Source organism: Neophocaena asiaeorientalis, unplaced genomic scaffold, assembly GCF_003031525.2.
Source record: "Neophocaena asiaeorientalis asiaeorientalis breed wild unplaced genomic scaffold, Neophocaena_asiaeorientalis_V1.1 scaffold649, whole genome shotgun sequence".
Lineage (NCBI taxonomy): Eukaryota > Metazoa > Chordata > Mammalia > Artiodactyla > Phocoenidae > Neophocaena > Neophocaena asiaeorientalis.
This window is the reverse complement of record NW_020173202.1, coordinates 2506476-2519758: the sequence shown is the minus strand read 5'-3', so window position 1 is coordinate 2519758 and position 13283 is coordinate 2506476. Positions and strand designations below refer to the sequence as shown.

The following is a 13283-nucleotide window of genomic DNA, read 5'->3' as shown; positions in this document are numbered from 1 at the left end:
TGGCCACCTCCACACCCCCTAGCATTTCTGGACGGCTGCTCCCTTCCCACCGGGACTGCAAATAACCCACGACCTCGTCCTGCCTGGCCTCCATTCACAGGATCCTTTGTTCAGGAATCCTCTCCTGTCCCCGGCCCCCTGCACCCTCACGTCGGAATCACACACGGTTGTTTCTCCTCTGCTGTCGGGCAGGGCAGAGTGAGTTCCAGGAACCCACCGCCCAAAGGAGGGTGAAAAAGCCCTTTGCTGACTCAGGGCCAGGAGAACCTAAGAGGAAACAGATGCCCGCAGCTGCGGTGTCTCCATCCAGGGCGCCTAGCTCCCTGCTCCCGGCTCCACCCCTGCGAGAGTCAGATGGTCCCGGCCCCCCGCCCTCACCTCCAGACCCCTTCGGTTCCCGCAGAGACCGAGATCCCGGAGTGAGGGGTGCTCGGAACGCCCAGGGAGCCGCGCTGGGCTGACCCTCCTTCGATTCCACCCAAACCTCAGCTGCTCAGAGTTTTCTCGTAAGAAGAGCAGAGAGTTCAGTTTGTTTGTCTGTTTGTGAACCCACTGGCTCATTCTCTAACTCAAAAGGTACTTACGGAGCATCTGCCACACGTGGTACAGAGCAGACCCTGTTCTCCGGCCAGCGGCCCCACGTGTGCCAGAACCGCCCCGTGTTTCTGGTGAATCCCCTGCCACGTCTCCTTCAGGGTCCATGGCCATCAGTTGACGCTCAGGTGTTCATTGTGACTGGAAGTCGCTGACAAACAGGGAGATGCCAGGAATGAGCGGGAATCTCACCCTGTTTCCTTGGTACGTAAATTCTAATTTTGCGCCAGAGGCACGAAGACACCTTTTCCAGAGGCTTCTCCAGGCATCTGGAGTCAGTGGCGTGGCCCCCTAGGCATTTGCTCTGGTCCCCTCTCCATCCCGCCCATCCTTCCCCCTCCTGCCCCAGGGACCACGTCCATCTAAAGTCCAGTGTCTGGAACTGGGCATCTGCCTGGTGGGGCTGGAAGTGGGGGATTATACATGCACTGGGCACTTCTGTGGGAACACAGCCCAGCCTAGGCACCTGGGGTGAGAGCTGCACCCCATACCCCACCCTCTGTGTAGGATGCCCTAAACAGGGTGATGTTTGATCTCGTTGCAGGAACCTGCCTGGACCCCCATCTGTCCTCCTCATCCCAGAGCCCCTGATTCCCGATCAGACTCAGAGTCATAGCCAGGCTGACCCCATCCCCAGCCGGGGACGGTCACTGGCCAGTCAGTAGCTGGTCCTGCAGTCCTGATGTAGCTTGCCTCACTCCACTCCACCTGGGCCTCCCACAATGACTGTGAAAATGAGTTTCTGGAACCTGGCAGTGCATCTGCGTTGGTCTCCTGGGGCTGCTGTAACAAAGTGCCACAAACTGGGCAGCTTGAAACAACACTGGCGAATTCACTCACCATCTGGAGGCTGGACATCTGAGGTCCAGGTGCAGGCAGGCCTGTGCTCCCTCCGGAGGCTCTGGGGAGGTCTTACTGCTTTTGGGGCTGCATGATCCTCAGGTTCCTTGGCTTGTGGCCTCATCCCTCCCATCTCTGCTTCTGTCCTCACATGGTGTCCTGTATCCCAATGATCTTCTTGTTATAAGGACACCAGTCATTGGACGTAGGTCACCCTCCTCCAGTAAGACCTCACCTGCAGAGATTGTGTCTCCAAACAGTGTCAGGTCACAGGCTCCAGGTGGCCACGCACTGGGGGATGTGACCCAGCCTGCTTTGGCCCTTCTTTCCCCTCTTCTGTTAGATGCACACACTTCCCTCATCCCCGAAAACTGATATTCTGCTCAAGTGTCTGTTAACTCTTCAGAATTCCCGTTTGCCTGCTGTGACTGACCTTGCCTTGTGGTTCGTGGTCACATGTCCCTCTGTCCCGTGGTGGCCGCCCAGGACCTTCTGTGCCTGCTCCAGCCTCCAGTGCCCCCTGTGCAGCACAACTGCCAAGTCCAGCTTCCCCTTTGGAAGAAACCTCTTCTCTGGAGCCCCAGCAAGGTGATCCCTCTGGCCAAGCGCTCCTCTGACCTGGCACTGCTTGTGGTCTGTTCTCCTCAGCCGCGAAGGTGGTGAGACCCTTCCTCACCCCGTGTGCTCCTGAGATGCCTAGCACAGCAGGACTTCCTGTCTTCAAGCTCGTTGGGTGAGTGGCCGTCAGACGGGTGGGTAGATAAAGAAAGGCACTGACGGCTCCGTCTGCTGGCAGGTGGGGCATGAGGGTTTAATCACTGCTTTCTGGACAAAGGAACAGCCAACCTGTCAGCAAAGTCAGGTCAACTAGCATATCAACAAGCTCCACTGAAAAGGCTTTAAGGGAAACGGGGTTATACATTCTTCTTTGGAGTCTGAGACAACATCAACTGAGTTACATCGAGTCCAGCTTTTTTAATTTAAATGATGACTGTGTCACCAATTAGTTGACCAAAAGCAAGATATCTTACCTTGAACAAGACATATACTATATATTCTTTGAGTCAAGTTTCTTCTTCCTCTGTACGTCAGAAATTGATATTGTGTACCCGGTAATAAATGTACAGTCACCATAAACAAAGGCTTTCAGAAAATGCAAACAGTGGGCCAAGGTCATGGTCCTGCTCGGTGACAAGCCCTCTCCCTGTCCCACTCCATCCTGCAAACCCCCAGGGACACCCTGGCTGGGCTGTAGTGTGGCTGGCTCTGTGTGCACCTGCTGCCCCTCCGTGGCCCCCACCTGGCAGGGACCCAGGTGTAGAGGATGCAGGTTCCTCAGCGTTACCCCCGTCAGATTCCAAGGTGGCTTAGAGCTAACTCCCTCTAACACCCTTTACCTGAGACTTGACCTGTCGACTGCTGACCACACCGCTGCCCGGTACCTCGGGGGTCGTCAGCCCATGCAGCCGACCACACCTCCTCTTCTGTCTGCGGTCCAGCCTGGTCTTGGGGATGCCTCGCCTCCTCCCGCCATCCACCTGCCCCTCATCCGCCCCCTCTCCCATCCATCTCCTGCCTCCGTCCAGGGCGCAGCCTGGCCTCAGGGGATGTGTGAGCTCTGGGAAGTGGCAGGGAGTCTGGCTGTTGCTATTCTTACTTCTCGAGGCTTCCTCTTGCAGGACCCGCTCATCGGGCTGTGCTGGTAAGCGAGCCTGTGGAAGGTGACTACGGCTTGTTCATGCCGCTGGGAAAGTCTGTGCCAGAGGTACTTGGCCGCACACTGGGCGTCCCCAGGGAGAGGCCATCCTATGGGGTCCGGGCTGAGCTCATGAAGTAGAATTTGGATGAAAATAATTCCCCATCCTGTTTCTCTGTCATCTAGGTGATGTGTTGACTTCCTTTTAGATTAAATATCGTACTTTCCGCACATGATAACTGAATTGGCCCGTATAATTTCATCAGTAGGTGGACTGATCATTTCCACCCACTTACCCTTTTGCGTTTTATTGATTGTTACTTATTTGGTTTAGAAAGACCATTCTCACTTTGGGTAATGTGAACCAGATCTGAAGCCTACAGCTTGCATTCTTTCTCCTAAGCAAAAAGGGGAGTTCCAGCCAATCTTGCTGGTTTTATTTATAGCATTTTATTTCCTGAGAGAAGACAGGGAAAGTCAGTCTTCCCCTCACTCATCTGGCTTCTCCTCTGTGGTCTCCCAGCTGCGGGTCGGAGCAGGGAGGGGGCTCCGGGGTTGGGGGGAGGCTGGACCAGACCGGTGCCCGGTACTCCAGCAAATGCGAGATCAGAGGAGGAATTATGTCATTTCTCCGAAGGAGTGAGTTCAGCTTGCTTCCGCGTGTGTCTGACTGACAGCCCCACACAGGACCCAGCGCATATAAGGAGCGCCTGCTGCCCGGCGGGTACCGAGCTCTGAGCCCAGCTCCTCTGCTGAGTGGGGCTGGGTCTCCTCCCTGACCCTCATACCTCCTGGACCCCATTCCCAACTCTGAGAGGAGTCATCCCTGCAGGTTTTCCACATACCAGGTAAGAGCTTTTTCTAAATTTACCAAAGCATTTCATTGTAGTTTAATTTTCAGAAAAGGCTCTTTCTGATTCTAAGAGGGGAGAAGGAGAAAGTGCAGAAGAGGTTTAAAGTAAGGAGGGGGCATGCCTATTAGCACCTCAACAGCAGACGCGTCTTCACCTTGTATTTGTGCCGCCCAGTTGGAGAACTGAGGCGAGCAGACTCACTTTCAGCACTTTATTTGCAGGGATAATGCCGTGACCTTCCTGGGCTTTCTCACCACCTGAGGGCTCTTGTTACTTTCGTGAATGTACCTGCCTGGAAACTTGGGCAGATGCTTCTGTTTTCAGCTACTGAATCAGACATTTCCACATAAAGTTTATTATCAAGGTGCGGCCATGAGAAAGAAACTAGAAAAAATTGTTCCTGAGCACGTGAAAAACAAGCGGAGAGGTTATAGAGACAAATTCTAAACATTTTTCACGGCTGACAAGTGCTTTTGAACGGTCTTAATGAATAGTATTTAGTGAGCCTGTGCAGAGTGTTCCGACTGCCCGTGGACTCCAGCTGTTCTTGAAAGTCTGGGGAATAATTTGCAGATGAAAAGGTAGAGGGGAAATAGCGTTACTTCTGTAAATCCGAGTTGGGCTCCTTTGGGGAAATCACGGCACTCTCGACCGAGGGAAGGAGGTGTTTCTCAGTGAAGTTATGTTTGCTTTGATTGTTGATATAAAAAGAATTTTAAAAGATCTTTACAAGTTCTAATGGTATTCTGTTGCAGAAGGCTTTGGAAACCTTTCCTTTGGAAAAAAATATGACCTTAAACAAGCACTAAATGTGTGAAGTGAGGCGTAGGATATGGGAGCGTGCGTCCCCGTCCCTATGGCGTGTGTCGTAGGATATCATACGTGTTGCCTTCTAAGAACACAGGACTTGATAAGGCTGTACCAGCCATACCCGTGACTCCGACCCTGCTGCGTTCTTTTCTGCTGTCGCGATCCCCTGAGATAAGATGGGACAGATGGCAGAGGGCTGATACTTCTGCTTTAGAATCAGAGGATTTGATTTTGTTAGCAACAGAGTTCAGGGTACTCCCTTGATAGGAAGCTGAGCCTCCAGAATTTGGAAATTTACATTTTGGATGGAGCTTGTCTTTGCCAGAGGCCGTGGTCACTGCTGTCTGCAGGGGACAGAGGTGCACGTGTGGCTGAATGGGGAAAAGACCTGAGCTTTGCAGACGTGCCTGCCCACCGTTTACTCTTAGACACTTGGGTAGTGTTCACTGAGTGCCAAGTGCTAGTCTAAGTCCCTTACGAGGCTTCACTCGTGTAACTCAGCCCTCTGGAGTCCTATCAACACCCTCACTCCTACTGCACTGGGTGGTCATGGGACAGCGCATTCCAATGAACAGCCATGCGCCCTGTGCTTGCTGGGCTACATAAGCCTTTACAGACACTAACTTGCTTGATTTATTTCTCACAATAACCCCATGAGTAGAAAATTTAAATGCCCATTCTTCATTCTACAGAAGAGGAGACTGAGACCAGAGAGGGTAAGTAAGTTTCCCCAGGTGGCACAGAGGGTGCCTGACAAGGCAGCTCTGAGCCTGGCCCGGCGGGGGCTTGCCTGGGCACACAGCTGGCTCCTCGACGTGCAGGTGGAACTCAGCGAGATTCTGGACTTGCTGTGGACAGACTGAAAGCAAGTGTCTGGATCCCAGGGGGAAACCTGAGGGTCCTGCATGGACCCCGCTTCCCCAGGGGATGGTCCCCATCTTGGGGGGAATGGGTAGTTCTAGGTTTCCAAATCCTTCTGTAGAGGGGACTCCTTGGATTTCTTCATCACTGAGAAGCTCAGGATATTTGAAGCCCTAAACAGGGAGGGGTGAGGGTCTCAGCTTGGCTTCGCCTCAGCGGGACGCAGTGTATCGCTGGAGGGGCGTTGGGACCGTGCGCTGCTCGGTGGGGAGGCCAGGAGGCTGAGCAGGGGTTAACGGTGGATGGGCTCCTGGCCAGTCTCTGACTTCTAGGCCAGTGTCTGCTGAGCCTGCCAACTGAGAATCCTCAAGAATGGAAAAACAGGCCTCAGGAAAATAGAAGAGCAAAGTAAAAATGATTCCTAAGTAGAAGGCTATTTTTGTAATTATGATCCACCAAACTAAGTTTACTTCTAACTCATATGCAGTTAATATTTATTCTACTTAATTAAGTCACGTGCGACTTTTTTCTTGGCTATTTACACAAAATGTCTTCATAGGTTATTTTCCCCAAGCTGACATTTTTCTGAATTCAAACTTCCTGGGTTTGCATCCTGGCTACACCTTTCAGTAGCGTCATTGCTCTGGGCAAGCACTTAACTTCTCTGGACTCCACTTACCCGTCAGTAAAATGGAGATGATAATAATAGCTGCTGCCTCCTAGGTCATTATGAGGGTTAAATAATACGAATACTTAGGACGCCATTAGCATGGTGCTTGTCAGCAAGTGCTAGACCAGTGAATACCAGCTACAGTTAGAAGAATCCATTGGAAAAGCACGTTTCCTATCTAGCTTGAACTGCCCACACATCCATGTGGGCAGTTCTGATTTTCCTATACAAATTCTTTTTAAATGGTCATATGAGTAAAAATTCCAATCTACACTAGACGTTGAGGTTATGTATTCAGAAGTAACGGGTCTGATTTATTTGCAGGGGTTCAGCTCGGCAGAGGCAGGATGCTGTGGCCGCTGCTGCTGCTAGCCTTATGGCCCTGGTACGGTGCTCGGGGTGAGTGTGGACCCTCCCGCCCCGCCCAGTGACCTGGGCTCCCAGAGCAAAAGCCTCACCTGTGGGAGGAGGGCTGGACAAAGTGGAGGCCTGGATGGAACCTTCTTAACTTAGTTTAAGATAAATCCCCAATTACTTTTGAGTCCATACACCAGGAAATCATTTATTTTTGGAAAATCCAGGTGGTAGAGAAAGATACTGTCTGACCTGGAGATGCAGTCTTTGGCTGGGGCACTTTTTGCCTTTTTTCGTATGTGATATTTACAGCATACTAAACTTTTTGGTGTTTTATAACTTATTTCCTTCCCGCTTTTTTTTCTGCTCTTAAAAATGTGTCAAAAATATTTTTCCATGTGTTTCTTTTCTTACAACATGCTTTTTAATGACTGTATAATATTCCATTAGAAGGTAACCCCCAGTATTTTTAGGTCAATTCCCGTTTACTTTACACATCCCATCTACACTAGTATAAATGATGCCTCATGGAATACTGCTGTGAATACATATATCCTAGAGTTTGTGATTATATATTTAGGATAGCTTCCCAAAGTAACATTGCTGAGTCAAAGGTTTTAATTATTTTAAGGATTTTTGATATATGGGCAAATAGCTCTATTGCAGGTAGTAAAATGACACTTCTATCAGCAACACTGTGTACTATAATGCTTTAATTTGCCAAGTATTAGATGAAAAGTTTTTCTCTGTTTAAACTTTCTGTTCAGAAAATTATTGTGAATGACTTAAAGTGTTAGGATTTGGGGAGGTCTGACAACAACTCTTTCCAGTAGTTTAGACGGTGACTTAAAACCATTCATTTGTGGCCTTACGGCTCATCATCTCTCAGATGCTCCCCCTCAGGGTGAGCCCTGAGTGGGAGCACGTCTTTCTACAAAATAAGGGATGCCCATGTGACAAGCTCAAGTCAGCTGATCTAAGAAAGCGACATGAAATGTAACTGCTTTCTAATGATGCGCCAGTGGCAAGACTGGAGGTGCACTTCCCTGCGGGATGCCTTTCTGGGCAGTCAGAGGCTAGAAAGAAGGTCGCCTTCGAGCTTCAGCTCTGGGTGGAAGAGCAGGAAAGAGCAGGTGGCCAGGGTCCTGGTCCGGGAGCAGGTGGGACCGAGCATGACCTAAACGCTGCATCCGTCCCGGAGGAAGGCTTGCTGGGCAAAGGGTCAGCTGGTCTGAGCAGAGCGCCCCTGACTGGTCAAGGGCGGAGCCGGTCCTGTGGAAGCAGATGTCTGAGGGGGGGAGGTAGCGGTGGTTTTCGAGGAATAAAGCCCGAGCACCCAGGCGAGGAAGGGGGGGACTTGGGGCCCCGAGATGAGGGTGCCTGTGCCTACTGCTCCCCGTGACCCCCTTGCTCTGCTCCCCGGGCAGCCGGCGACCAGGACGAGGACACCGCCTTTGACCTCTTCAGAATCAGCAACATCAACCGCAAGACCATCGGGGCCAAGCAGTTCCGGGGCCCGGACCCCAGCGTGCCCGCCTACCGCTTCGTGCGCTTTGACTACATCCCTCCGGTGAGCGCGGAGCACCTGGGTCGGATCGCCGAGGCCATGCGGCGGAACGAGGGCTTTTTCCTGACGGCCAGCCTGAAGCAGGACCGCAAGTCCAGGGGCACCCTGCTGGCGCTGGAGGGCCCAGGCGCCACACACAGGCAGTTCGAGATCGTGTCCAACGGCCCCGCCGACACCCTGGACCTCACGTACTGGGTGGACGGCACCCAGCACGTCATCTCCCTGGAGGACGTGGGCCTGGCTGATTCCCAGTGGAAGAACATCACTGTGCAGGTGACCGGAGAGACCTACAGCCTCTACGTGGGCTGCGACCTGACGGACAGCTTCACGCTGGACGAGCCCTTTTACGAGCAGCTGAAGACGGAGAAGAGCAGGATGTACGTGGCCAAGGGCCCCGCCCGAGAGAGTCACTTCCGGGTAGGTTGTGCGGGACGCAGCCGAGGGCCCCGCTTAGCGCGCTGCCTCGTGCAGGGGTCGGGTGCGGCCCTGGAGAAGCAGACACACGTTGCGCCTACCACGCAGGCTCCACGTGCACGATGCACACGTGCACGCACGCTACACGTATGCACGTGCTTGCACACACACTCATAGACGCTCTTACGTGCACACACGGCCCCTGAACCAGGAATGAGCAGAGCACGCCGTCACAGGTGCCCTTTCTTAGCTGCACAAATGGTCAGCGATTTCCTGAGTGAAGACTCGTTTGATGATTGGGGAAGCAGCCCCGTGCAAACGTGTCTAGAACCCCAGAGCCCCAGATTCCAGCTCAGTACTGACATGGCAGGAAGGCGGGAGAGAAAAACTATGTTTTCTAAGGAAGGGGCTATTGATCTATGAGGGAATAGTTCCATGTTCACCTCAGTTATAATAGTTGTTACAAGAGGATCTCTCTGAATGCAGGTGTTTAGAACCTGCAGTGGAGGGTCAGTAACTATTCTCCTCCAGGTGTGTGTGTATTCTTTGGAAATAAATGTATGATTAGACTCAGTTATTTCAGTAAAGGCCTAGAGATGCTGGTCGTGGTCTCTGGCCATTGTCAGGAAGCCCCCCAGGCCCACGTGGCCGACTGGCCCCACTGGGACGAGCCCCTCACTGGCACCGGGAGGACGGCCTGGTCTCATAGCTGTACCGTCTGTTCTGTGGTTGGAACAGTACACGTTCCCGAGACCCACGGCCGCGTGCGGGAACACCAGGCACCCGCAGAGTCCCCTGCGGAGAGAGTGTGGCCCCCGCTGTCCCCTGAGCGTGTTCAGAAGACAACCCTTGCCATCCCTCTGGGGGCCACCGCCCCTTCTCTAAGACACTCTTCCTCCTCCTCGGGTCAGCCCCACTGTCTGCCTCTTGCCTCAAACGAAGCTTCCAAGTAACATACAGATAACCCATTAATGAGATTTCAGACCTGCTGAGGGGAGAAGCACAGAAGAAAACGTTCTCACTGCTATAAGGTTGCATCCCGTATTTTTGAAATATCGTTTAATGTGGCCTCGAACGTTTGCTGTTTATCCGTCTCCGTTTCTTTCCTTGTACATATTCCAGGGTTTGCTGCAGAACGTCTACTTAGTGTTCGAAAACTCTGTGGAAGATCTTCTGAGCAAGAAAGGCTGTCAGCAAAGCCAGGGAGGTAGGCGTGTGAGCTGCGTGTGGTACCCCATGTCCCACCTCGGAGGGACTCCTCCTTCGGTGTGTGGGGAGGGGCCGGTGGGACATAAGTAAACATGTGCCGCCATGGCCTTGAATGAGTTCGCTGGTCAGCTGGGATGTGTTGGCCTCTGAAACAATACATCGCTTGAAGGATTAATTATGAATATATTTTAATTATCCAATATAATCCATTTTACATGCCAAAAAATAAATGCCTGGCATTTTAACATGATTTTAAATACGTGCAACTATTCCAGTCTACTGATGTGGGAAGATCAACTTCGTAAGATAAACCAGAGATGTTTGTCCAATTTGGTTTATGGAAGTTTTTTATACTATTCACAACTGTTGATACAGCCTTATTATGAAAATGGACGCCACTTGCATCATTGACAGATAATCCCACGCTGTCTGTTAATTGCATTTTGAATTTACATTCAACCATAATTTGTCAACATTGTCTTGAGCATTTGATATTTGAAGGTCACTATGCCGGGGCTTTTGGAATGCATTGTGTCATTTCGTCTTCAAAACCCCTTGAGCTGGGCTCATCCACTTTCCTCACTTTACAAATAAAGAAGCGAGGTGCCAGGAGGGCCCGCTAATTGTCGGGGGAGTGGCCTGTGAGCATCAGAGCAGCGCACCTCCCGCCCCCAGGCCGAGTCCCACACAAGAGGCTCTTATCTGCCACGTGATCCCATTTTCCGATTTACTTCCATGAAAAGGCTTCTTCATGTCAACTGTAAGCAAGTATAAATTGTCCTCGTATGGATCCACGCGTAAGGATACGTAGGACTTGATGTCTGTAATGCACAGCTGCGGCTTTGTGACCCAGCCCTTGCCCCCGGGCGTCCGGAGTGCTGGCTTGACGGTTCCGAGGCTGAAGCCCCGAGCGCTGGCATTGCAGGCAGCATCCGAGTCTTTCCATCCGAGGCCGTCCACCTTTCAGTCTGTGCGTCTTTCCACAGTTGAGTTCAGGGAAGGAAAGAAATGAAACTGTGACTTTTGGTGGCCTGTGCAGTGAGAGGACCTTATAAGGCCTCCTGCCACACACCCTCAGCTCCAAACTCCCTGAGCACCACAGCCTCTGAAGCTCTGGACCACATCCCATCCCAAACCACCAGCTCCGGCTGAAATGCCAATATCAGCCCCTTCGGATTAGGTCATAGACATTTTTTGCGGGGAGCTGAGGTCATAAAAAAGCAAAAGTTCTAAAAAGGCTAAGACAGTACTAACTGACATCCCACAGGACACAGAGAAAGAGAAGATGGTCCTGGGGGCCCTGATAGAGGGAGACTTGCTTGTCTCTAGATAAGAGCTTAGCCTCCTTGGAAGCGGTCACCCGGTGGGGTGGGCACGTCTCTGTGACAGAGAAAAGGAAAGGGGGCACTTGACCCTCGATGGGGGGGAGAGTGGACGTGGCCCTCACCCCGGTCCCTGCCCTGCATGCCACGAATGGGGGGTGTCCTATCCTGAGGAAGGGCTCTGCCCATCTTCCATGAGACGGTCGTGGGACTTCCAGGCACTTTTATTATTGCCGTGTTTTTATTCTTCTACATACATGTAGCGATTAATATGCTTATGTCTGTATGGTTATATATGGTTTTAGGTCTGGTGAGTCTGAGGTATCAGTGTGAGTTGCAACAAGGATTTACAAACAAATAACAAAACTCGATCGTAGACTGTCTGACAGAATTATGACGTTGACAGGTCGTAACTCAGTAACGGAATGTATCGGACGAGACAGTTGAGCATCGCCGCAAAGAGGACGCTGGGGCTGGCTTGCCAGCCACATCCCAGCTGGCCAGGCTCCCCCGAGGGCGACACCCATCTCGGCACTTGCCCAGATCACTTTTGTAACTAGTGGCATAGCCGTGTGTGTGTCCCACGTTCAGGGACTTCCAGGCGCTTGTACTATTTCTGGGGTAGTGAGCTCTGAGCCCATGGTTGGGATTCTGCCTTTCTGGGGGTCTCGTGAGGCCAGCAGGGAAATGATGAAATGACTCATTTAGCAAGAAAAGAACTGAATTTGCCTTCATGCAGTAGCCAAATGAAAAGGCGTTTGGGATGGAAAAAGGGGATAAATGAGGAGTGAAAGGAGTTGTTGGAATTCATGGAGAATATGGGGCTGGAAACAGGTTTAGGGTGGGGGACAAAAAGAAGGAACTTATCTTAGATAATAAATTATATAAGTATTTATATAAAAACAAGAAAAACAGGAAATCGTTGCCTCTAATGAATTGGAGCACGATGCATGATGCAGCTGTAGGTCTCTGGCTTTTTGCATCTCTCCATCCCTGAGCTGACCGCTCGCTCTGCTCATGGGTGGTGTCTGGGGCTCAGTCCCCACGGTGCTGCGAGGTAAGCAGCGCACTCTGGTACAAGCAGGGCCGTAACGGGAAACACCTCCGCCAGCTCTCGGGTTCTTGGGCGCCCGTGTAGCTCAAGTGCTCTGGATAGCGCCCCGCGGGCCCGGCCAGGCTGTGGCCAGAGGCCAGCGGGCTCACCGTTCCGTGTCTTCCCCACAGCCGAAGCCAACGCCATCAGCGAGAACACGGAGACGCTGCACCTGAGCCCCCCAGTCTCCATGGAGCACGTGGGCCAGAGCGAGGCCAAGGGCCCGGAGGTGTGCGAGCACTCCTGCGAGGAGCTGGGCAGCTTGATCCGGGAGCTGTCGGGGCTGCACGTCATCGTGAACCAGCTCCACGAGAACCTGCGCAAAGTGGTGGGTGCCCCGGGGACCCTCCTCTAACCACGAGTAACCTCGACTATCCACCGTTAACCAGCACTCTCTCCACCACTACCCCCGACTAGCCACTGCTACCAGGAGTAACCACCCGGCTCCCTGGACAACCAGGCTGATGGTCCCGGACGTGTGTGTGGCTGGAGGGTGGGAGAGGGATGCTTATGGAAGATGTGCTCACGGGCCACGAGCTTTCCTCTCAGTCCTTCAACCCTGGGGGTTCGTCTCCCAGGAAACAGAAAGCCTGCATACGAGGGAGGTGCATTCATCTAAAGAATGGCATTCAGAGCGGAGCCCGTCCCTGAAGGCTCGAGGTCATAACAGGCAGATTGGTTTCCTCTCCGCAGCTCGTCAAGGGGCAGAACACGTGCCTCAAGTCTTAGCAAGCGTGCCTTAGGGCTCAGAGCAGGTTGCTGGCAGTAAGCAGCCTCCGATGGCCCATCCTCCCGCCGATGTAGACCTCAGGCTGAGCTCAGCTGAAGGAAGCTTGTGCCCCGGGGCGGCTCCGAGGGAAAGAATACCAGAGGGGAGGGGTCCCCAGGCCCCTGAGGCTCTGCTCCACCCAAGGGCCCTGGATGGGGCACTTCTGCTCCAGCTAGGGCGCTGGCTGGGCAGTACCCACGACGAGTGTGGCTTCTGGGATGTTCTACCAC

At 52.5% G+C, this 13283-nt stretch overlaps 1 protein-coding gene across 1 annotated transcript in view; it reads left to right on the top strand.

Annotated features, from left to right (window-relative positions):
• Positions 1–6655: 6655 nt before the first annotated feature.
• THBS2 (thrombospondin 2) overlaps positions 6656–13283 on the top strand; it is a 24458-nt gene continuing 17830 nt past the window's right edge. Inside the window, exons 1-4 of the mRNA XM_024744901.1 lie at positions 6656–6724; positions 8107–8663; positions 9783–9867; positions 12416–12612. Coding sequence (XP_024600669.1) covers positions 6673–6724; positions 8107–8663; positions 9783–9867; positions 12416–12612 — 891 coding nt within the window. The 5' untranslated portion in view covers positions 6656–6672. The remainder of the gene's footprint in view (positions 6725–8106; positions 8664–9782; positions 9868–12415; positions 12613–13283) is intronic.